Source organism: Populus euphratica, unplaced genomic scaffold, assembly GCF_000495115.2.
Source record: "Populus euphratica unplaced genomic scaffold, PopEup_1.0 scaffold35.1, whole genome shotgun sequence".
NCBI classification, from domain to species: domain Eukaryota; kingdom Viridiplantae; phylum Streptophyta; class Magnoliopsida; order Malpighiales; family Salicaceae; genus Populus; species Populus euphratica.
This window is the reverse complement of record NW_011499860.1, coordinates 542,688-565,393: the sequence shown is the minus strand read 5'-3', so window position 1 is coordinate 565,393 and position 22,706 is coordinate 542,688. Positions and strand designations below refer to the sequence as shown.

General features: G+C 31.9%; 2 protein-coding genes across 2 annotated transcripts; one reads left to right on the top strand and one right to left on the bottom strand.

The window, feature by feature from the left end:
• The first annotated feature begins 2,269 nt into the window (after window positions 1-2,269).
• LOC105124471 (glutamate-rich WD repeat-containing protein 1-like) lies at window positions 2,270-6,058 on the top strand. The gene is made up of 12 exons (XM_011024501.1): window positions 2,270-2,463; window positions 2,597-2,754; window positions 2,961-3,039; window positions 3,396-3,584; window positions 3,700-3,798; window positions 4,020-4,188; window positions 4,306-4,412; window positions 4,503-4,642; window positions 4,741-4,822; window positions 5,139-5,257; window positions 5,387-5,504; window positions 5,594-6,058. Exons 1-12 carry the CDS (start codon window positions 2,416-2,418, stop codon window positions 5,723-5,725), a joined length of 1,440 nt encoding a protein of 479 aa, XP_011022803.1. The 5' UTR covers window positions 2,270-2,415; the 3' UTR covers window positions 5,726-6,058.
• An 8,125-nt stretch (window positions 6,059-14,183) lies between these two features.
• On the bottom strand, window positions 14,184-15,658 carry LOC105124470 (myb-related protein 308-like). The gene is made up of 3 exons (XM_011024500.1): window positions 15,501-15,658; window positions 15,283-15,412; window positions 14,184-15,175 (listed from the first exon to the last, which is right to left on the bottom strand). Exons 1-3 carry the CDS (start codon window positions 15,631-15,633, stop codon window positions 14,416-14,418), a joined length of 1,023 nt encoding a protein of 340 aa, XP_011022802.1. The 5' UTR covers window positions 15,634-15,658; the 3' UTR covers window positions 14,184-14,415.
• Window positions 15,659-22,706: the final 7,048 nt, after the last annotated feature.

Here is a 22,706-nt window from a genome sequence, read left to right as displayed (position 1 = left end):
CACAAATGAAGATGCAAATTCTAGAGATTTTTTGATCTCGGGTAATGTTTGGTTGAGATATTTTCCTAATTGTTCGAGTTACATTTCTTTCTTAATAAATTGTTAGAGGTGATCTTTAGAAATCAATCTATCTCCTTTTTTTAGGGCATATTATTGCTTAGTATAATGACCATGATTGTGGTGAAAGAAAATAAAATTATTGGAGTTTTTTATGTTCACATAACTCTTAATTGGACGTGGATATTGTATAAAGTTTTTTTCTTTGATAACAAATATTACATCAATATACGTTTTAGTTAGAGGTGTTGCTAGAAACTTATAGAAAGTTAGGTGGTGCAAATGGATCCCCTGGTGTTCCTTTCGGATGCCTTGGGGCTACTAAGATATTCTAATAGATTCTGTTTTTTGTTACTAGAAAAAAGGTGTTCTTATCTTGTCCTACTGACTTCTTTTACTCAAATGTGATTTTTTATCACTTATTTTATATTGGGAGAGTATTGTCAAAGAGAGTATATAAATTATTCTAATAAAGAGTAGTTATAAACCTCACTCATAAAGGTTTTAGTGATGATGAGTTTAAATGAATTCTTAAGTTTATGTAGAATGAAATACATTTTAAAATATATAAACCAATAAATTAAGAAATAGTTCTAATTGTAATCAAATGCTAAAATAAAAGGCTAATATTTTTTTATAAAAGCAAAAGACATATAAGCTTGCAAATATTTAATCCCAACATCTTCTTCTAATTTATATGTTTTTATTTTTTATTCTAAAAGTTATTTTTTATAAAAACACCATGCAAATATAGTATATTTACATTAAATATAAAAAAATATAAATAAAATCTCTTCAAAACATCATATATATATATATATAATTAAAAAATAACTATTATTGAAAAAATGAATGAGACAATTTAAAAAAAAAAAATCAAAGAGAGGACATTAATTTAAATTTAAATAAAAAACTAATAAAAATTTAAAAACATATAAGAAAAGAGTGAGTCCATTTTAAAAAGGCCATGCGACTGCACCTACAATTAATTTTTTTCTTGGCACATGTCATTCACCTCTTTTTTTTTTTAAAAATAAAGGCAGAGCATGCATCATTAACATGCCTAATTTTTTTTTTTTTTATCACCGGAGAGGAGACTAATGTTTTTTTACTAATGAATTCATTTTTCATCTAATTTTAATCTAAAAATATTTAATAAACATTCTTATGATGTCAATAAAACATTATATAAATTTAAAACACCTTTAAATTTGTCAAAAACACAAAGTTAAGTCATGAAAAAATATATTTTCACACTTACAATCAACTTAATGGAACTCTTTTTGTTGAATAAGACATATTAACATCAAGAAAGATTATTTTTCATGACTAAAATGTAGCCAGCTAATGATTTTCGCTTTCCTTACCATAGTACATCAACTTCCTATCTCCCTTACCGAAACATAGTAGCAAAAAAATGATGAAAATTAAATCTTGTACTGAAATGATAAATTGAGAAACTATAAGGATTGAAAATGATATTTGCCAAAGCCCCAGGCAAAAAATAGCAAAATGGCATTGGACAAACAATGCATTTTTTTGGACAAAATAGCAAAATGGCATTGGACAAACAATGCATTTTTTTGGAAAAATAATGTATATATATATATATATTTTTAAAAATTAGGGTTTTCCTCATTTTTTGTTGATTCTCCATTGTGGTCATTTTTATTTTTTTATTTTTTTTCCTTTGTAGGTCCTAAACTTGATACAAAATCAATGATAATAATTTTTTTTGATGGCGTAATAACTATTTAAAAAATAAACCATAACAATTTCTCATACTTAAACAAACAATGAGCTATCAAAGTATAAAGTAAAAAAAAAAATAATAAAAAAATTGAGGCATTGAAATAAATAATGTAAAACGCAAAGGAAAAAAAATGGTGTCCACAATGTATTTTTAGAGAGTCCACAATTAAAATGACATGACGCTTAGTTTTTTTTTTAATAATAATTTAACTTGGTTTAATTTAATAATTTTAATTTAATTTATAAAAAGTTAACAGTACTATATTGTATCACTAAGCGTGCATTTATTAATATGGTACATAAATATTTAAATTAATAAGTGTTTTTAAATTAATAATATATTAAAATAATATTTTTTTTAGATTTTTTTTTAAAATGTTTAAACATAAATATATCTAAACCTTAAAAAAACATTTGAGACAAAATAATATATTTTAAAACGAACTTCTACCATAGTTTAGTTGTTAAACCTAGCACCACCACTTGAAAGAAAAGGAAAGAAAGAAACTAGAAGACAGTAAAACCCTAGTAGCTTCCCAACCCAAACCCCCTCTCCATCGTCACAAACAATCAGCACATCTTGGAAAAACATCCTGAAAAAAGGAAATGGTTCGCAGCATAAAAAATCCAAAGAAGGCAAAGAGAAAGAGCAAGGTTTCCATCATTTATTTTTTGCAGTCAATTCATTCATTCTTTGAACTGGGAATCCTTTTATGTTTCTCATGCTCAACAAAATTCTCTTGTCTTTTCCTGTTTTGCTAATATGTTTTACTTAAATTACTCACAGAAAGGAGATGGGTCATCTTCTTCTTCATCAATACCATCCATGCCAACAAAGGTTTGGCAACCCGGAGTTGACAACCTTGAAGAAGGTGAAGAACTTGAGTGTGACCCCACCGCTTACAATTCTCTTCACGCCTTTCACATTGGCTGGCCTTGCTTAAGGTTAATCCAAATCTTTCTTTAGTTGTTGAAAGTAGGCTTGATTGTAACGAGTTGTATATGTAATTAAAGTTTGAAAGAAAATACTTGAACTTGAAGAGTGGGTAGTACTGGGCTAATAAGAAAAGATAGAAAATTTTTAGAGTGAATTAATTTAAGATTTTTTTATGTTTATTCATATGAGTTAAGTGATTGATTTGCTTTTGCAGTTTTGATGTTGTACGCGATTCACTTGGTTTGCTTCGGACTGATTTTCCACACACTGTGTACTTTGTTGCTGGGACTCAGGTGATAAATACATTTTTTTTACTGTTTTGCATAATCATTGTATAAAAAATGATTTATTTTTAACTAGAAGGATTTGTTTCTGTTTATGTTTGAACTGAAGGTTGTGTTACTTAGTAAACTAGTGTACTTTTGCTTACATATAGGTACTATCAACAATTATAAATAAGAGAGAGTTATATAAGGGGGCAAACTTTAGGTATTATAGTAATTGAATGAAAAGGAGAAAACTTTAAAAGATTTATTTGGCGAATGTTGTTTCTGAGAGGCATAAATTGGGAAAATTATTGTGTTTTTCTGACCTTTTACTTTATGCTTTAATTGTATTTATGTATTTAGTGTTAATATCGTTGATGCAGGCAGAGAATCCTGATTGGAACTCAATTGGAATATTTAAAATATCTAATGTTTCTGGAAAAAGACGTGAATTGGTGCCCAATAAAGCTACAGCCGGTGACTCTGACATGGATGCAGACAATAGTGATAGTGATAGTGATGAAGATAGTGAAGATGAAGAAGAGGGGGGATCTGCAGCTCCAGTTTTGCAGGTAACATCTTGCACCTCAGTGTTTGTTATTTGTCTCGTCAAATCATGGTCTCTCTCTTTGTTTTTTTTCCCCCTTTTCAGGATGCAATTTTCATTTTTGGATTTTTCTTTCACAGTTGCGCAAGGTTGCTCATAGTGGATGTGTTAATCGTATTCGTGCAATGGTACAAAATCCCCATATATGTGCTTCTTGGTCAGATGCTGGTTATGTACAGGTTAGACTTCTATGCTTACCATCTAAAGAAGTTCTTAAAGATTCTAATCTTTCTTGTTTCTGTATTCCCATCTCAAAGGCTTGTTTGATTATCAATTCTGAACTTAACATGTCATTGAACGGTGATAGTGGAGTTGTGAACATATCAGATTAGTGAGAAAATCTAGATTCTGGCCTTCCGGCTCCTCTCTCATATGTTCTAAATCACAACCTTTTATGCAGATATGGAACTTCAGCACTCATCTGAATGCTTTGGCAGAGTCAGAAACAGAAGTTCCCCGGGGAGGTTCTTCAGTTTTTAATCAAGCTCCATTATTTAACTTCAAAGGGCATAAAGATGAAGGCTATGCTATAGATTGGAGTCCTCGTGTCACTGGAAGGCTGGTAACTGGTACTGTGTACCATTACTTTCTTTTATTCAGTAGCCTCCCTCTCAAGGACCTTTAATGCTCTGCTGCATATTATGTAAAGTGTTCTCATGCTCTCAAAATCTTTTGAATGTTTGAAGGTGATTGCAAGAGCTGTATTCACTTATGGGAGCCCACATCTGGTGCAACATGGAATGTTGATGCTACTCCATTTACTGGACATACTGCGAGCGTAGAAGATATACAAGTACGTGATTTACTTCTAAATCCAATAAAACTTACACCTCTGAACTTTTCAATCTTGTAAACATTCTGATTCCAACTTCAATTTATGCAGTGGAGTCCTACAGAAGATCATGTGTTTGCCTCTTGTTCTGTGGATGGGCATATTGCAATATGGGATGCACGTCTGGGGAAGTCACCAGCTATTTCTTTCAAGGCACATAATGCAGATGTGAACGTGCTCTCATGGAACAGGTATTCGAATCATTAAGATACCCCACTCATTGTCCATAGCTTCACCCTTCTGATTTTCTTGTATATTACTGATCTACCATGTGCATTAATTGTGATAGGCTGGCTAGTGTCATGTTGGCATCTGGAAGTGATGATGGAACATTTTCTATTCGTGATCTTAGATTGTTATCACCAAAATCGGTATGTTGTGTGTAATGTATGCTGTTACATCATTTTGTTTAAAGAATTTGAGTTCTCATAGCACATTTTCAGACCATGAAATAATATTTGTTCTGCTTAGGTGTTCTCAATTTCCGTTAGTATTTCAAGTGTTCCAGATCTGACATCTTTGGTCAATCTCCATTATTAGAAACTTTCCTAGTATTAGTGTTTTGTTTTCATGGATGCCATTTGCTAACAGTTTTCTAATGGTTTTAGGGTTTTGTACTTTCATATGCCATTTTCTTTTTAGATTTCACTAGTTGCAATCTTATCAGCATATGTTTTATGGTGGCAGGAAGAGGATAAATCTTTAGTGGCACATTTTGATTACCATAAACGCCCTATCACATCCATTGAGTGGAGTCCACATGAAGCCTCCACATTGGCAGTGTCATCATCTGACAATCAATTAACGTAAGTAATAATACTCCACGCACAGAGCAACAGATGGAAAGCGAGTAAATAGGATGACCAATCCTAACATCAATGCTTTTTGGCTCTTTTATCCGGAAACTGATTCTTTTATTTCCTTTAAATTACTAGAATATGGGATCTTTCTCTGGAAAAGGATGAGGAAGAGGAAGCAGAGTTCAAAGCTAAAACAAAAGAGCAAGTAAATGCCCCAGCAGATTTGCCCCCTCAACTTTTGTTTGTTCATCAGGTATGTTTTGTGAAACTCCCCTCAAGTCGGGATATTAATCCAAAATGCTGCCAGTTCAGACCCTTGACTTGTTTTTATACCATGAGCAGGGACAAAAAGACTTGAAAGAACTTCATTGGCATGCTCAGATTCCAGGGATGATCGTGTCTACTGCCTCAGATGGCTTTAACATCTTGATGCCTTCAAACATACAGAGTACTCTTCCCTCTGAAGGTGCTTGAAAGTAAATTTTGTCAAAAGAAATCTGAGTTGGACGAACAGCTTGTGTTTGAATGGCATGGATGTCACAGAGCGTGGTTTGTCTCCTACTTCTTTCCCCTTTCAATGTGCTTTCCTTCCACCTTTAAAGGACATTTTTTAGTTGCTAAACGTTAAAGGTTTCTTCAAAATGCAAGTGGGTTCAATTTTGTGTTTTATTTTTTTCTTATGAAGTTATGGGTGAGTTTCACTTTGCTAGCGTGGGAAAGAATAACTGCGTCTTCTAGTAATTCCCACGAACGGTATTTGTTTCCCAAAACCAAATTAAAGAAAGGAGTCATCATGTATTTTTCAGTCTGTTAAGTTCATTTTTAATGAAGCAAGCTGTAATAAACTAATTTCTCTACAATTCTTGATTTAATTGGAATTACCTTTGCTATTTAAAATTGGAAAGAACATTGTCAGGCAGCCAAGGAGGCATCTTCCGATCAGCTCTAAATGAATATTTCATGGCTAGATCGGAAGATCCCAAATGGGCGAAGTACACCGGTTGTCTTTGTACATTCAACTGTGTTTATTTCTGTGCGCATCACGGAGCTTTCACTTTCGACACCTCTATAATCAAAGTCCTATTAACAATTCCAGCTTGATGTCTACGTCTTCTCTTTTCCGGTGGATGGCAGATGAACCCATGTTGGAAGTTAGGCTATAATCCATTAATTCCGAAACTTGGATTGAACTACTGCACCATTAGCTTCGTTGGCTAGTGGTTGGGCTAGTCTTTGAAGTGTGCGGCTGAATTAGCAGAGAATGTCCATGATGATTTTTGCAATGTTGTTGTCATTATAATAGATAGGACAGGAGGCAGACAGGGAAATAACATTAGTGGATAACTAGATTATTTAACGAGCTCTGACAGCTGCCTGGATAAAAAAAATCTCAAATGCAAGAAAAATAATATATAGATTTTTAGAAACCTTTTGGTATTATTATGAATGGTTTAAACTTGAAAAATTTCAATTCAATTATTTTATTAGCTTGAATTTTTAATTAAATTATGTGAGAATTCTCGTGTGATTTAAAGAAAAAAAATCAATCTAATATCTAAGAAATCTAGATAAACCTAGAAAAAAATTAAAAAACTTACATAAATTAAAATTTTAATAATATATAATAAAATTAAAAAAATTAAAAAAAAATATTTTAATGCCGAATCGAAATCAATCCCACACCTTCATAATGATCTACAAAACACAATTGGTCATAAAAAAATTAAACAATACTTAAACCACTCAGCTACAACTTACTGCTGCTGATAATAATGAACCATATATATATATATAACATTTTTTTAAGTTAAATTATTTTAAAAGAAGAATTTTAGACCGTCATTTTTGGTGGAAGCTCAAGGAATTCATAACAGTGAGACGCAAGATGCCAATGTTAATTCTTTGCCAAAGTAAAGTATATTGTTATTTTCTACATAATATGCTTATTTGTATGTCTCTTTATCATTTTTTCTTATCATAAAGATGTTTTCAATACATTTGAAGATTATGTTTAAGAGTGTGGTATCAGTTGTTTTTTTAAGTTTTTTATTTCAAAACATATCAAAAGAATATTTTTTTATTTTTTAAAAATTATTTTTGACATCATCACATCAAAATGATATGAAAATATTAAAAAAATATTAATTTAAAATAAAAAAATAAAAATTTTAATTTTTCAGGTAACCAACATGATTTCAATTTTCACCTAAAGAGCTATGGGCCGACGCCTATTATAAATGGTTTCAATATAAAACCCTTAACGGCCGATATTTTAAGCCCTTCTATCGAACCCCAATAAGTTGCTAGGCAAGCTGGTGCGGGGGGGATTGCTCTTCAGGTCGGAATTTTTTGTTTTTATTTTTTATTTATTAGTCATCAAATTCATAAGCTATTCATCCGGTTTCAAGTATCTACACGTATTATACTCATTATCTATTATTATTTATTATTTAATAAAAAACAATATATATATATATTAAATGATAAAAATGATAGTATTATACATGTGTGTTTTATGTCACTATTGAAATATGTATATCTATTATATAGTATTAAAAAATATAAATGTTCTATAAATATATTTATATAATATAAATATATATTTTAAGTTAGATTTGACAGGTTAGGTTTCGAGTCAAATTTTTAAAAATATATATATTATTTATTATTTATTAGGTAAGATAATTATTTACAAATATCTATTCATTCAGGTCAATTCGACATGCACATGGTTGGAATGAAATTGTGTCATCCCTATAAAATAACAAAGCTTTCCATGCTCTAATCGGTAGCCCTCTTCCAAATTTCTAAATTTATGCTCTCTGCAATATTATGAATTGAATTTAAGACATTCAAATAAGAAAATTTGAATGTGTTCAGTGATATAAAATAATTCTTTTTTTTTCCTTTTCTAGCTTTTTTTATATTAAGGAAATTTAAATTCAAAGATATTTTTTTCTTTGAAAAATTAAAAAAAATGGTTTTTCAGTTTTTTAGATGGAAAGATGTTATAATTGAACAAAAAGGTTTGACTTTTCTTTTTATATCTTGAGTGTTTTAGAAATTGGATTAGTGCTTAAAATCTTAACCACGATGCATTTATTGGAAAAGGCCATTTTAGCACTGATTAATTAATATTGTCATACGTACTGGATAAAGGTTTCTCTCATCCTTCCAAGTTTTTTTTGCTACCCTGATCCATTTCTTATATTTATAATTGTTTTTTTCAAGAAGGGTTATACAATAATATATATTATATCTTTAAATTTTATTAATTAATTAATTAATTAATATAATATGAGAGTTTTGATGATCAATTGATTATGAATTCAAATCTTATTATTTTTATTTATTTAATAAAAAATAAATACAAGATAATATGAGTCTGTTAATAAAAAATAAATACAAAATAATATGAGTATGTGTAAATTTCATGTTTAAAAAATTTTTACTTTAAAAAATATATAAAAAATAATATAAATTATATCTTCATATTTCACCTAATAATTTAAGCTATTAAATTCAATTAATTATTTGATAACAACACCACAATTATTTATTAAGTACAATTCTAATTACATTATTTAGTTAATCACCGTACTTAATTCAGATGTTCCATGCCAGAATTTTCTTATTTTTCTGGCTAGCCACAAATTAATGCTTAATTAAGCAATTCACATTTTCATTTTTAGTATGATAATTTGGCACAATACCAGGCGATCATATTGTTAGTGCTCGACATGTTTTGTTTAATTTTGGCGTCATCATTCACTTTTCTTGATGGACTTGAGTGTATCTTGGAGCTTGAGTAACGTAAGAAGAAGTTCAAAAGTCTTGAAAAACTCTCGACTTCAACATCAATTGTTTCGGTCCCAGGCCTTCTCTGAAAGTATCATATTTCCTGCGCACACCTCTATTCTAGAAACTTGATAGCAGACGTGGTAGCTCTGGAGCAAAGATTACAAGATGCGGATTGGGAATATTCAATGGTGTGCGTGTATATATATATATATATATTACTCAGAGAATATTGCGAGAGCCATGATCTCACTCGCACTACCAAATCTTTGAAAACGAAGCTGCCCTATGCATGGTTTCTTCACTTTGAGTGAACTCTCTCGCTCTTTTTATTTCTCTAATCCTCCATGATCAGGAGTGTGAGACTTCCTAATGCTACTAATCAAAGTCATTAGCATGAATTCAAATTGCAATCATGATTTCCATTCGCTCCTCTTCTTTTTGACCAAATTTAGCTTAGAAGTCTTAGAATATACATGTATAAAATCATTAACCCTTTAGAATTATGCTAATATTTAGTGTTCAAGTCTTAGGATATACATATAAAATTACCAGTAATAGCTCTCCAATTGTAGCTATGTGATCCTATTCTTGTCACGATCTTTCTTTAGTTAAGAACTACATATTTTCTAGGTCTATTGCAGTCTCCATACGAAGCCCATAGGTAAAGTGGTAAACAAGAAGGCTTCTTCTGCTATCCATCCATTTGAAATCTCTTAACCTTGCCCTCAACATTTAATGTTTTATTTATAATAAGACAATATTATTAACTCCCATGAGATTGCCTGCCTGCCAAGTGCATGTTCATGTGATATGTTTTTTATTTCAAGCACAACTAGGGCAAACAATTCAATGGAGGCCATGTACGGCTGCCGACTTTTGCTCGAGATTTACATGTACTTAGACTTCTAGTAGGCCACTTGGCCCCAAAACTTCCACTACAAACAAAAAAAAAAAAGTAGCACGATGATTCGGAGCTAGGGTTGTTTATCTCAGAAAAACAATTTGTACTTGACTGAATATGAATACGTACAAGAGCAACTTATTACCATATATTAGAAATTATAAAATATATTACCTGTAATTATTCTTTCCATCACATTTATATTTGACAATGATTGACATGAAAGACGCACCCTTAAAAATCATTTTGAAAAAATAATAATCTTAAATAATGTGTAAATAGATACAATATATAATAGCCCTAGTCGTAGAAGGAAAAAAAAGAAAAAGAAATCGTACACTCATTTTTGGTAAAATAAAGAGAAAAAGATGCTGTGCTAATATATTATACAAGTCCTCGGACTTCATCATTCAACCATAGAAAGTGGTATAACTCTTGGATTGTTTTTTAGTTGTGACTTTTGTGAACAAACTAATTATTAATACACATCTAATCATATGTTTATGAATTCTCTCACATCAAATATGGCTACATTGACTTTAATCAGTTTCCATTACTATTTTCCACAACAGCTCGAAGTTTAACTTGCTCAAAACGTCTCACGATCCATGTTAAATTGCCACTCATCAATTTCTATTCATACAATTAATATGGCATTAATACAGTGTCTAAGAACTTGATGTATAATAGTTGTTTTTTAAAATGTTTTTTAATTAAATATATATCAAAATAATATTTTATAATTTTTAAAAATTATTTTTAATATTAAGACATCAAAATAATCTCATAACATAAAAAAAAAAAGACATCAAAATAATCTCATAACATAAAAATTTTTTTTAATGAAACACCTCTTGAGAGAGAGGCCTCTAAGTCTCCTAAATTTTTTTTTTTGTTTTTTTTTTAATTAGTGAAGTTAACGGGTCTGTTAAGTATAAGATGCATCACAGTCAATCCCTTGTTAGAAAAGGAAGAAATCAAGTCCACCTACTCATTAGAGAAATGGCAGGATTTAGAGTTTTAAAATATCCAATATACTCAACTTAATTATATATATATTTTTATTTAATCAAAAAAATTATTTAAATTAGCATTTTAGTCTTTGTCTTTACACATGTTGTAGATTACTAATACTTTACTCTTCCGTTAAACCGTTTTTCTTAGATTAGATCAACCTATCCATCAAAACGACATCACAAGTCATAGAACTTTTCGTTATATCTTTGAGTGTAGGAAGATACAAGGAATGGTAACCTAGAAGTTGACCCCCGAAAACAGCATGGTAGAAGCGTCCAGACAAGCTGAACACAGATTAATGTATCCGTGAATTCGTGCTCTGTCTCAGCCGACTACACTGGTACAGCTAGTCTCGACTTGATCACGACCACGGTCATTGAGATGCTCGGACACATCACTCCATGCCGTTCGATTATGTGTCCACTGTTTGTTTCTTAAGAAAACTTGCAAGATGAAACTTGCTTGAATTCTACCAATTATCTAGAGACCCCACAATGATCCTAGCTACAATTCGTATATTTTGTGTCAGCTATAGAAGAATTCCCATCGATCTATGATACTCTTTACTAACTAATGGAATAATTGATAGATAAATGGTTAATATATGTTTTCCCATGTGGTAATTTTGTCTTAATTAGAAAGATTAGTGGAATTGGATTGAATCATGAGATTTGATTGAATTACTTCATATGATTGTTTGTACAAATTCTAAAAAAAACAACAATTTGTTTGTACAAATTCCAAAAAATAACACCAAAACTTTTTTGCTCAACTTTTTAGTGGGATAACTTGTTATTTATTTAAAAATCAATTCAAGTTAAAAATTAAATTGTTAGGTGAAATTTCAAATTATAATATATGTTATTTTTTAATATCCTTTCTTAAATGATAGTCTTATAAGCTTGAAATTTATATAAATTCATGCTATTTTATATTTAATTTTTATTAAATAAATTAGAATAGTGATATTTAAACTCGTGATTGTTTGGTTATCAATAATATGATACCATATTAAATAATTAATTCAACCTAAACACTTAAACTATTAAATAAAATTTTAAATTATAATTTGTATTATTTTTTAACATCGTTAAATTATCCAAATTAAAGGTATTGATGATAATAACTCTTTTGAGATAAAGAAAGAAGATGAAGAAATGAAAGGATAATAATAATAATTAATTGATAAACCATGTTAAATATCTTACTAGTAAAGGTAAATAGTTTTATCCGACTCGAGAGAGTTCATGATAAAATGTTGAAGGGATTATATATCCTGCCATTTTCCTTGGCAAAATTAAGCATTATATAAATGCTCTTATGGTTAAACAACAAATGAAAACTCAATATTCAGAAGAAATTTAATTATATCAATTAAATATATTATATGAGCCATTTTTGTATAGAAATTGTTTTTGGTGTTTAAAACAAATTCTTTTCTGCAATAGGAAAGCATAGATGAATATGAGTTTTGAATGATGCTTAACATAAACCCAAGGGCACTAGTTAGCTGGATTTTTTAAGAAAATAGATATAACACATGAAAACATAAATGAAATATCATCAATATTGATATGAATGCCAATTTATCTATATGGTTTAGTTTGAATGGATATTCCAAGAAGGGAGAGATGCACTCTTAGAGTTATAAAGCTTCTTTCAAGAACTTTTTTCCCAGTAGTGAGGGAGGTTCTGAATTTAAACCTTAAGATCAGCACTCAGAACAATTTAATCTCTTAAACACGTACGCCATGCAATGTAGAAAAGGGGGCTTTAAACACGCCATTGTCACAAAAGTTTGAGAGAATCGATAATTACAAGCATATATCCTGATATTTTTTATCAATTAAACTACAAGTGTGTCTTCTTCTAATTTTATCAATTATCTGGGATAGAAATGTCCATACATGAGCCTCCATTAATGGCAATAGTGCGTGCTTCAATATCTACCTCTCCATAAAAGGAAAAAATGACTTTTAACAACACTCTGTAAAGCAAGCAACAACCATCAAAGGGTGAGGTTATCCAGGCAAGATTTTGAAAGCTGAAAAACACATGGTTTCGTGGGTTAGATTAGTCGTAGCACCAAGCCTTTTATGTTCCCCAACTACCTGGGGTCCCTCCTTATCATTGAAGGATAGTTGTACGTACGTCATTTATTTGACATAGAAGCTTTTGTCAACTCTCTACCTCTCTCTCTTAAGAAAATTTTTATGAACACAAAATCTCAAGCAGTATCTTCCACTGATATATATATACACACACACACAATAAAAAAAGCCATTTTAAAGAGGAACAAGATAGTGATCGACATGGAGTTTTTGTATCCACTTCTTTTAGAGTGGTTGGCTAGGGCAGATCAAAAGGTTTGGTCAATTATCTGATCTAAATATATTTAAGAAACATTAATTACCAAAGAAAACTGCAGAACAAAAAACTTTTTCTCATGTGTGAACATCACGACTTCTGATCAGTGAAGCTCTACAGATTAATGGGCTGCAACTTTTATAAATTATATAAAACAGTTAAGATTGAGAGAGGTTGCTATGACACAAAGTTAAGATTGAGAGACAGTTTTTTGTATAATTGTGATGGTTGTTAATAAGGGAAACCATCCCTTTGTATTTATACTTTTAGGATTGTATAAAATACACTGATGGAATGTACTACACATAATAACTATTTCTATATAAGGTATTTACATATATAGGGTCTCTTTCCTTAATAATAACGAAGTATTTGTTTTCTAGGTTTTCTGTTATTTTCTTCAGACTTCTGTCAATTACGTACAAAATACAACACACAAATATGAGAAATGGAGAGCTGAGGATTTTGGTATAACATGTTTTATTTATACAATATTTTATGTGCATGCTTCTTCTAAGATTCCAAGAGTTTTCTAAAATGAGAAAGAAGAGAAGAAGTTCAAGGCAATTATTAATTTGATGCATATGTAATAGATATGTCAACACGTTTCAGGACACAAAGGAAAACATCTTCGCTATATAATTGATAAGACAAAGCAACGTAGAATCTAGTATTTTAAGTGATTATTCTTTAATTAATATTATTTTAGATGCAAGAAATAATTAATTTTCATGACCTACCTGCCATGAAGATCACTGGTCATTCATGCAACATTATTGCTAGATGTTAGCTAGCTTTGTGAAAGCTATAGAAACTTGTTTACTGGAAAAAAATGGCAATTAAATCAGATGAGATCTTTCAGTAAAATCAGTCTCTCAATTGCATATAAATGGTTGGTAACACTCCATGATGAAAGCCTCTGCTTAAATTATAAAACATGCATGTAAATCTATCTACCATGATGAGTGCAATGTCCTAAAGTATACATACAGCTACAAACAGTGTATATATGTTGTGTTATTACACAGTGAAGTGGTGGTGAAACTCCAAACCTTTTTCACATATATGAAAATTTAAGCTAAGCAATATCATGAAACAAAGGGTCTTCAAGGAGGTCATGCCAAACTGAAGGAACTTCTTCTCCATAGCTTGAAGTACTAGAGGCATCTCCCAAGTTGTTGACCATGCTAGATATCTGTGTTACAGGTGGAACTGCAGAAGGAGGAAATGGAGTTGAAGATGAAGGAAACTGAAATGGAGAAATGGGCGAGTTCTCTCCTTGACTAAACACTGTTAACTCAGGAGCTTGAGCCATGCCCTTGGTTGGTGGTGTTTGATAGTTGCAAGGGATTTGTAAGTCAGGCAAATGGGAGAAGTGGATTGAATCATTGATCCCTTGAAGAGAGGAAGCCGGTAAATCCAACTGGGATAAACTTGACACTGGGCTATCCTTGAGTGAAGCAAGTGAATTCAAGAGATTAAAGGCTTCGATGTCACTAAGAGTACCGATATTGTTTAGGTTGTTTGAGCTTGTTGCAGTATTAGAAGCTGCAGGAGGTTGAGGTTGAAGGAGATATTGCAAATATTGAAGTTTTGCCATTTGTGCTGTTTCTGTTTGTAGTCTCAGAGCATGTTCTTCCAATGAATGGTGATCTATGAGCTCCTTCAGGTTGGCTAGGGCTATAAGATGAGGCAAGCTTGAGAAGATATCGGTGCGAGGCCTGTGAGTCATGGGATCAAAACCCATTTGAATGAGCTTTTTCTTCAGGTGAGTGTTCCAGAAATTCTTGATTTCATTATCGGTCCGACCCGGTAGATGGCTTGCAATTGCAGACCATCTTCAAAGCAACAAGTAGAAGAATACGGAAATAAGTACAAATACCATGAATAATCCAGTAAATAAGATGCGGCGAAAAAGAAAGGTGAATATTGTTTAACTAGTTACTTGTTGCCAAGGACGGAATGGAGATTTAGAATTGTCTGTTCTTCTTCTTGAGAAAATTTCCCTCTTTTGATATCTGGCCTTAAATAGTTTGTCCAACGTAACCTGCAACTCTTTCCACATCTATTAAGACCTGCAAAAATAAACTCCTTGTTAGAGACAGAGTGAGAGACGGGGGTGGAGCTGTGCTATATTTACAGAAAGATAGATAAAATACATACCAGAAAGTTTAGGGAGGGCTCTCCAGCTTCCATGGCCATGTTTTTGGATATATTTGACAAGTTTTTGATCTTCTTCAGGGGTCCAGGGACCTTTCTTGAGGCCACTCTCGTCACAGCAAGGAGACCTGCCCATTTTCAAGTGTATAAGACAGTACTCTATCCTATGTTTTTCACCTTAAGATTAGGCTGCCTCCCTTTGATCCAACCATTAACTGCAGGCTTGCTATTTATATGCGTTCCATGTTTCATGCCACCCTGATATAACAGAGCCCAAAAAAAGAAGCAGGCTGATGTGGTAGCTTCCTATTTGCTAAGCCAATCAACAATGACCTTTTTCTTCTTGAAATGTCAGCTATGCCCTCTCCTTCTCCTCCCTATAAGGTGATTAATTACTCTTAATTAATCAAGCGGGCATAATATTTTAAGCAGCCAGCTATTAAAATATATTTCAGTAATCAAGACAGCTAGCTCGTGATAGGGCACAATGTTTTTGGATTCCAAATATTCCATCCGCCACTAACCTCAATATCAGCAGAACTTCAGCAGAAGTATATCCCTGGTGCAGATTTTCTATACATTGGGAGGCATGAAAAAGCCTGTCTTCCATTTCAATATTATTGCTGAGATCAGGAAGCCTATCAGATACATATATATTTTCCAAGAATTCACATATTCTCCTAGTGACATTTTCATCACTAAGCTCTGCCACACGTATATATTCTGGCCGATATATCTTAAGAGTGTAGCTAGCTAGGGTGTCCCCCAAGCGCAAGGTGGGCTAGTTCTATAATTATTATACTTCAAAATGCGGAGGGCAAATTTGAGATCCAAATATCGAATGATTAATGATGGTAAAAAATAAACTAACGCAGAAGTCCTAAAACTAAGATAGAGGTCAGCATCAGGGAACAGATGGCACGTCTTCGATGGTCAGGGTATAGAAGCTCATTCCATGCACGCAACAAATTAAGCTGCCTCCTTCGTCACCCCGTGCATCGCCATGCCATCGATCTCTAAATTACTGTGAATCATGTTAACATAATGTTTTTATTATCAGTGAATGAAGATGGGGCCTCATCAGTTTCTGAAATTCCTGGCCAGCGCACGCATTTTTCAACTTTTTATAAGTGCCCGTTAATTAATTAGCAAATGGGAGCAACCTTAACATGACAATCACAATACGTTCTTTATTGTCATAATTACCACATTGAGCTACCATTACGTTGGTTACGACTAATAGAATGCTCATTATGTTGCTTCTTCTTCTTTTTCCAAGTAATTTCCTGATTTTTTCTCCCAATAGAAGATCACGTGAAATAACATCACGTCACTAGCTAGGCTTGGATAGGGTTCCTCAGTCCCCAAAGTAATTTTACAGGTGGTTCTAAACTCTAGAGTAAAAGAACTAGGGTTCTCGAGGTTATATTCCTTAATTATACAGAAAACTCAAGCATACTTTTTGAAAGTCAATAATTTACCAATCTCCTCTAAACAATTTCTAATATCAATTGACACAACATATAATATAAATATAATTCTTTAATTTCTGAAGTTTTACAATCCTAAACTATAAAGAAAAATACTAAAGTTCTCAAGCCTAAGGTACAACCCTTAATTATTGAAACAATTGTATAGAAAACTCAAATATATTATGAAAGTCAATAATTCATCAATCTACTTTTAGAAAATAGCCTCCAGAGTTGTTTAATACAAGCGAAATATCATAATTGATTAGTAAAAGTTTAATTAAATATTGAAATTCATAATCTAACTAGAAAAAAGAATCGATTCAATGATGACAACAGAAAAATAAATAAATAATTCTTAAATAATATCTTTCAGGCCTAATTTGGGCCTTAAAAAAAAAGCGAAGAAGATAGTTGCTCCAATATAATTATAATTAGACATTTAGAATGATCAAGAAGAATTTTAATTTGATTTAACGACCGGATAAAAATTTATATTTATCCACGCATTGAACTCATTTGGAATTCTTTGAAACCTAAAAAATTTTAAAAGTTAAGAAAACAACATAGTAAAAATAATTATGCCAAAAATAATTAAAAAAAAAAGAAGGAAAAAGAAAAACAAATGGAAATTCCAGTTACAAATACAACAACTTTCATGTAATAAACTCAGAAACAAAACAAGTTAAGCGAATTTGTCACGAATAGAGACATGCACATCTAGTTTCTAGTATAATTTATGAATTTAATGGAGACTTTGAAACTTGATTTCTCAAAGGTCAGCGACATATATTGTGCTTGTTTTTTCTTCTTCTTCTTCTTCTTCTCTCCTGATCACAGCGCTGAATATTTCAAACATGTTTCGTAACTAACATTAATCATATTTGTTTTTAATTTCTAGAGGGAGAAAACAATTGATGAATAAGGCCAAAGGAGCTCCGGAAACAGGTCTTTTAATTAATGAATGAATATGCAGGGAAGATTCTCAAAAGCATTACATATCCATCTGCAAGTGCAGATGAATTATTAGAAAATTAATTAACAAATCATACGACTCCAAAATGTGAACTCTCCACACATAATTAATGAAATGAAAGAAAGGATCACAAGTTTTATATATATATATATATATGTGTGTGTGTGTGTGTGTGTTCACTTGATCTCACATAAATATAAAGCGAACATTACTTATAATATTCCTACACGATAGTTATTTATTTAGTTTCACCATATCCAACTCCAGCCGTCCTCGTGAGGAAAGTTGGGGAAGTCTTCTGTGAGAAGAATGTAATCTAACTTTTTTTTTCTTGGTGTGAACGAAACGCGGTAATATATATACATAAGCTAATACATTTTTATACATTCTTAATCCCTTACCAATAAACTGATTCATGCATAAGTTTTAAGGGTTTTTTTTTTTTTTGAGGTTTAATAAGTTGGTTGGTCAATGCATACTACTCTTCTTACATTATCATTCGGAATTCGATATGAGAGAAAGTCGTAAAATTGTAAAATCATCATTTTTCACCCATATCAATCCAGAAAATTATTTAAAGCTAGAGGGATTTAGCAAGAACTAATTTTACCACAAAACCCAGAAAACTAAAGATAGGTTGGGGATCAAAGGATTAAACGAAATGTAGTTCTGAATGGTGAAGTTGTATATATGGCCACCTTTTAATTAGAAATTATTAAAACAATAATAATGATCTATAAATTAATCACACATTCATGTTAGTGGATGGAGTATAATAACTTCCAAGCGTTGTTTTCTTCCTCCAACTCATCACTGGAACCTCTATCATGTCATTCATGTCCCATGAACAATATCACTGACAAATGTTACCAGCACAATAGAATTGGCAATTTCCTAATAAAGGAGGTGGCAAGTTGGCTAGTTTTATTGATTGCCTGATGCAATGTAGGGCATAAGATCATTAGCTAGTATTGTCCTTCATTACCTTATATATTTTGAATTGAGTACTCAAATGGATCTCGTTCCAGCTTTCCACGTGTGCTTGATGATTTTGCATTCTAACCAACCACTGTGCTAATAGGCCAACTATCTCTCTCCCCTCCCCACACAGGCGTCCATATTTTGAAAATCGTCCAAGTCTTTCTACTACAAGTGGGACTTTGGGGCCTGCTTAATTCCATGCATAATTATATTTTCTAACTGATTTGGAAAATAACTAAGGAAGAATATAAACATGCATGCGTCAATAATGCAGCAGATAGCCACATATATACATCGCATGCAATCATGCGTGATTCTTATCTGTACTGTAGCTGAGTTTGTTTTCTATATTATTATCTACAGTTTAAATCTTAAGAAGATAATAAGAAAATATATAATTCTTATGAATATACTATTTCAAATACGTAGAGTGATTTCCTCGATCAGAGAAGGACTTGAACTTGTTACAAGAAAACTAGCCAAAACGCCCTTCCTCTCTTAAAATATATATAAAGAAAAACACTTGTGTGTGTCTATATATAAATTAATTAATGTCGATGAAAGTAAATTTGCCTCTAATTCTCCGTAGTATCCATAAATAACGTAGCAAAGAAATTGCGGCAGGTAATGCGAAGAATTAACACATCGTTGCAAGATTGTATTGTATAACCTTTTTTTCTAGTTTCTACAAGAAAGTAAACGTCGCAACCAATAACATAACTAATCGCCAATGTTTTCAACAGTGCGGGGTAAATGGTTGTCAAAATGATTTTAATCATAAAACTCACTCTCAGAGATAGTAACATAATGATGAAAAGGACATTACCCATTTGACCATTGAGGTAGCCGGTTAGAGGAGAAGTTGGTGCAGCAAACACTGAATTTCTACCGTCTTTAAAACCTAAAACACGTTCTCCTTTGAGTTTAAACCTCATCAAGACAATGCGTCTATGACCTTTGTGGATGCCTTCGTCCTTTTCTTCGTTGTCCTGTATCATAAACAGAGAGATTTTACCCAAATTTCATTTTTAAAGGTGGAAAATCAAGGAGTTCTTATACATCGATCGTGTCAAAAAATAAATATAATAAAGTGCCTTAAAACCGAAAAATGGGTCCTCACAATATATGCAGTTTCATGCAACACTACCCTCGCCCTCTCTGCGGACTTTTCTTCTCGGGATAAAGCGCGGATAATCTTGTTCATACGGGATATATATGTTCATGGAAAAGATTTATTATTATTATTATTATTATTATTATTATTTGGTAAAAAAAAGTATGGGAAAACTAAATAAATTAGAATTAATACATAAAAAAAGTGATTGCTCTAGATATACGTACATATAAATACACTTTTATTGGCATTTTACAAATTCTACTTTCCTGTGATGGTTTTGCATTTCCTGTTAGCAATATACCTTCGATCGATGGCTATATATATAAGAGAAAACAAATCCATCATAGCTTGGATATATTGCAATATTTAAGATCGTATACATAGTTCTCAAAAATAATAAAAAAAGAAGATATTTCTGTAAGAATATTATTTCTCAAGGGATTTCTTTTAACCTAAACACGTTCTCTTTAAATAAATAGGAAAAGAAAAGCTAAACAGGTTCTAAAGCACATCAAATCAATGGTCACATAGAGTCAAAGCAACACGACGAGAAGTGAGAATTCATTAAATTTGCTTTTCCGTTCTCCTGTTTCCCTTTACTTGCCTCAGATGTATTACTGTCGGCACAGATTTTAGTACTAAAACAAATAGAAAAAAATTTCCATCTTAGATTTTCAAGAGAGAATTAAAGACAGCCATTACCACCTTCTTCACGAAAGCTAGTTAAAAAGATTTATTTCGCAGAGAGAGAGGGGTTGCTTCTTCAACTAGGGTTCCTTGTCTGTTGGACCACCCTCCTCTCATTGAAAAGAAGCAGGTTCAATAAAGAATTTAGAGGGTAAGTGATGTCACCTAAAGTTAGAAACTATTTTAAATTAATGATTAGAAAATATCATAGTTGTGTCAGCTAAAAAACTAAATTGCTTGTTCTGTTAAGTTTCTTCCCAATACATCTAAACTCGGACTTTCCATGCTTCCCCCATGCCACGTATAAGGTTTGCTGTTGCTCCATTTCCATGCAGAAGGAAAGCAACCCTAATATATATCAATGGGGCAAAGAACATGTACAAGATTCAACATATAATATACATAGAATCACGAATAGAATATAAGGGACGCCTTATTATTTGTTCTTAATTGGAAAAGTCGAGAGAGATCGATTCAGAGATATAAGATCGTCTTTCTTTGCACGCATTATCTTTTGAGAATATAATAAACAGTACTGAGAGATTATGCACTCGTGATATATACATAATGTTTTAGAACTCCAGCCAATTGACTTGAATCAAAAATTGGATAACAAACAACCACTTGCAGCTCAAATAAATTTTGGATTTGATGAGGTCTAGATAGCCCCTCGAATCAATGTATTTGGATTTGATATATATATATAGAGGTAGATTGACTGACAAAGCCACTTGCAGTTTCCATCAAAAGCCATAATCAGTAAGGGTCTAGTATTTTCAATCTAATAATACATGTGGCTTGCTCAGATAAGCTATAGACTAACACAGTCATATGAATTGGTTAGAGGGAAAATTTGATCTAGTTGAAGTATATTTATCAATTGTCTCTAACCCTAAATAAATAAGCTAAGATATGTATGTATGTATGTATGGATGCATGTATTGGCTTGGACTAGTGAGGTTATTTCTTCGACTACGGACAGTGACAGTACATAGTTGCCTCAAGCATAATTAAGCACTTGATTAGAGTAAAACAAGCAGACAGTACTGAAAAAACAGTTTATATATATATATATAATAAAGGCTTGTACCGCGTATAGTACACGTGAGTAGTATTTGTGTACATGCATCAAACACTAGCTCCAACTCCTTTCTACTGTTCATGGCCTAACTACCCTAGTAGCCACGGAACAAAAACAATTAATGTGGGGTATGAAAAATCTATGCTAATTTCATCATATCTTTACTGTTTCAATGATAATTACACGTCAAAAATGTTTTACTATGGAACTCAAGTCATTTAACCCATTAAACAAAGTGCCCATATGGCGAACATAAACTAATTTAAGATTAAGATTATATAACCTCTGACATAACACTAAGATTTAGGGCGCCCATTGATTGAATTTATAATCAAACAAAGCTCAAATCTTCTTCCTTACACCCTCCTATAGTATTACTATCATACAGCATCTAGCTACTCGTTTTCTCAACCGTTATGGCCAGCACTATGGGTTAGGAATATGATATATGAATTGATTTACAGGCAATCAGCCACAAAAATACAATATTATAATATGAAGAATATTTTTGTTATGGGAAATATTTAGGTTTGATACAGTATTTTAATGAAGAAATTTTGTAGTATGCTAGCTTTATCATTGTTTTGATCCCATCAACTACCATGCCTTGATTTGTTGGCTTAACTCCGATAGACAGTGACATCACATATACAGCCAAGGACTGCGAAAGACAATGAGACTGATAGTTTGGTTAATTATTATGTTAATTACGCACCTAATTAAATTTATACAACACTTGGACAATCTTCTCATTTGATTTAGCCACTGCACCCTAGCTAGCTAGCTAGCTAGCTATATAACCCTGATTGATTGTATGCTTCCATCAACTTTTGACAACAAGAAAATCAGGCTCACAGACCACCAAAATAATTGTCACCAACTTAAGGATCCGGCCGTT

Bases quoted from the DNA above. Each gene is read 5' to 3' on its own strand.
- LOC105124471 (XM_011024501.1), top strand. From the start codon at position 2,416: ATGGTTCGCAGCATAAAAAATCCAAAGAAGGCAAAGAGAAAGAGCAAG. The intron at 4,189-4,305 runs GTACTGTGTACC...GAATGTTTGAAG, and splicing joins CACTGGAAGGCTGGTAACTG to GTGATTGCAAGAGCTGTATT. The intron at 4,643-4,740 runs GTATTCGAATCA...TAATTGTGATAG, and splicing joins AACGTGCTCTCATGGAACAG to GCTGGCTAGTGTCATGTTGG.
- LOC105124470 (XM_011024500.1), bottom strand. From the start codon at position 15,633: ATGGGCAGGTCTCCTTGCTGTGACGAGAGTGGCCTCAAGAAAGGTCCC. The intron at 15,413-15,500 runs GTATGTATTTTA...TTATTTTTGCAG, and splicing joins AGCCCTCCCTAAACTTTCTG to GTCTTAATAGATGTGGAAAG. The intron at 15,176-15,282 runs GTAACTAGTTAA...GTTGCTTTGAAG, and splicing joins CATTCCGTCCTTGGCAACAA to ATGGTCTGCAATTGCAAGCC.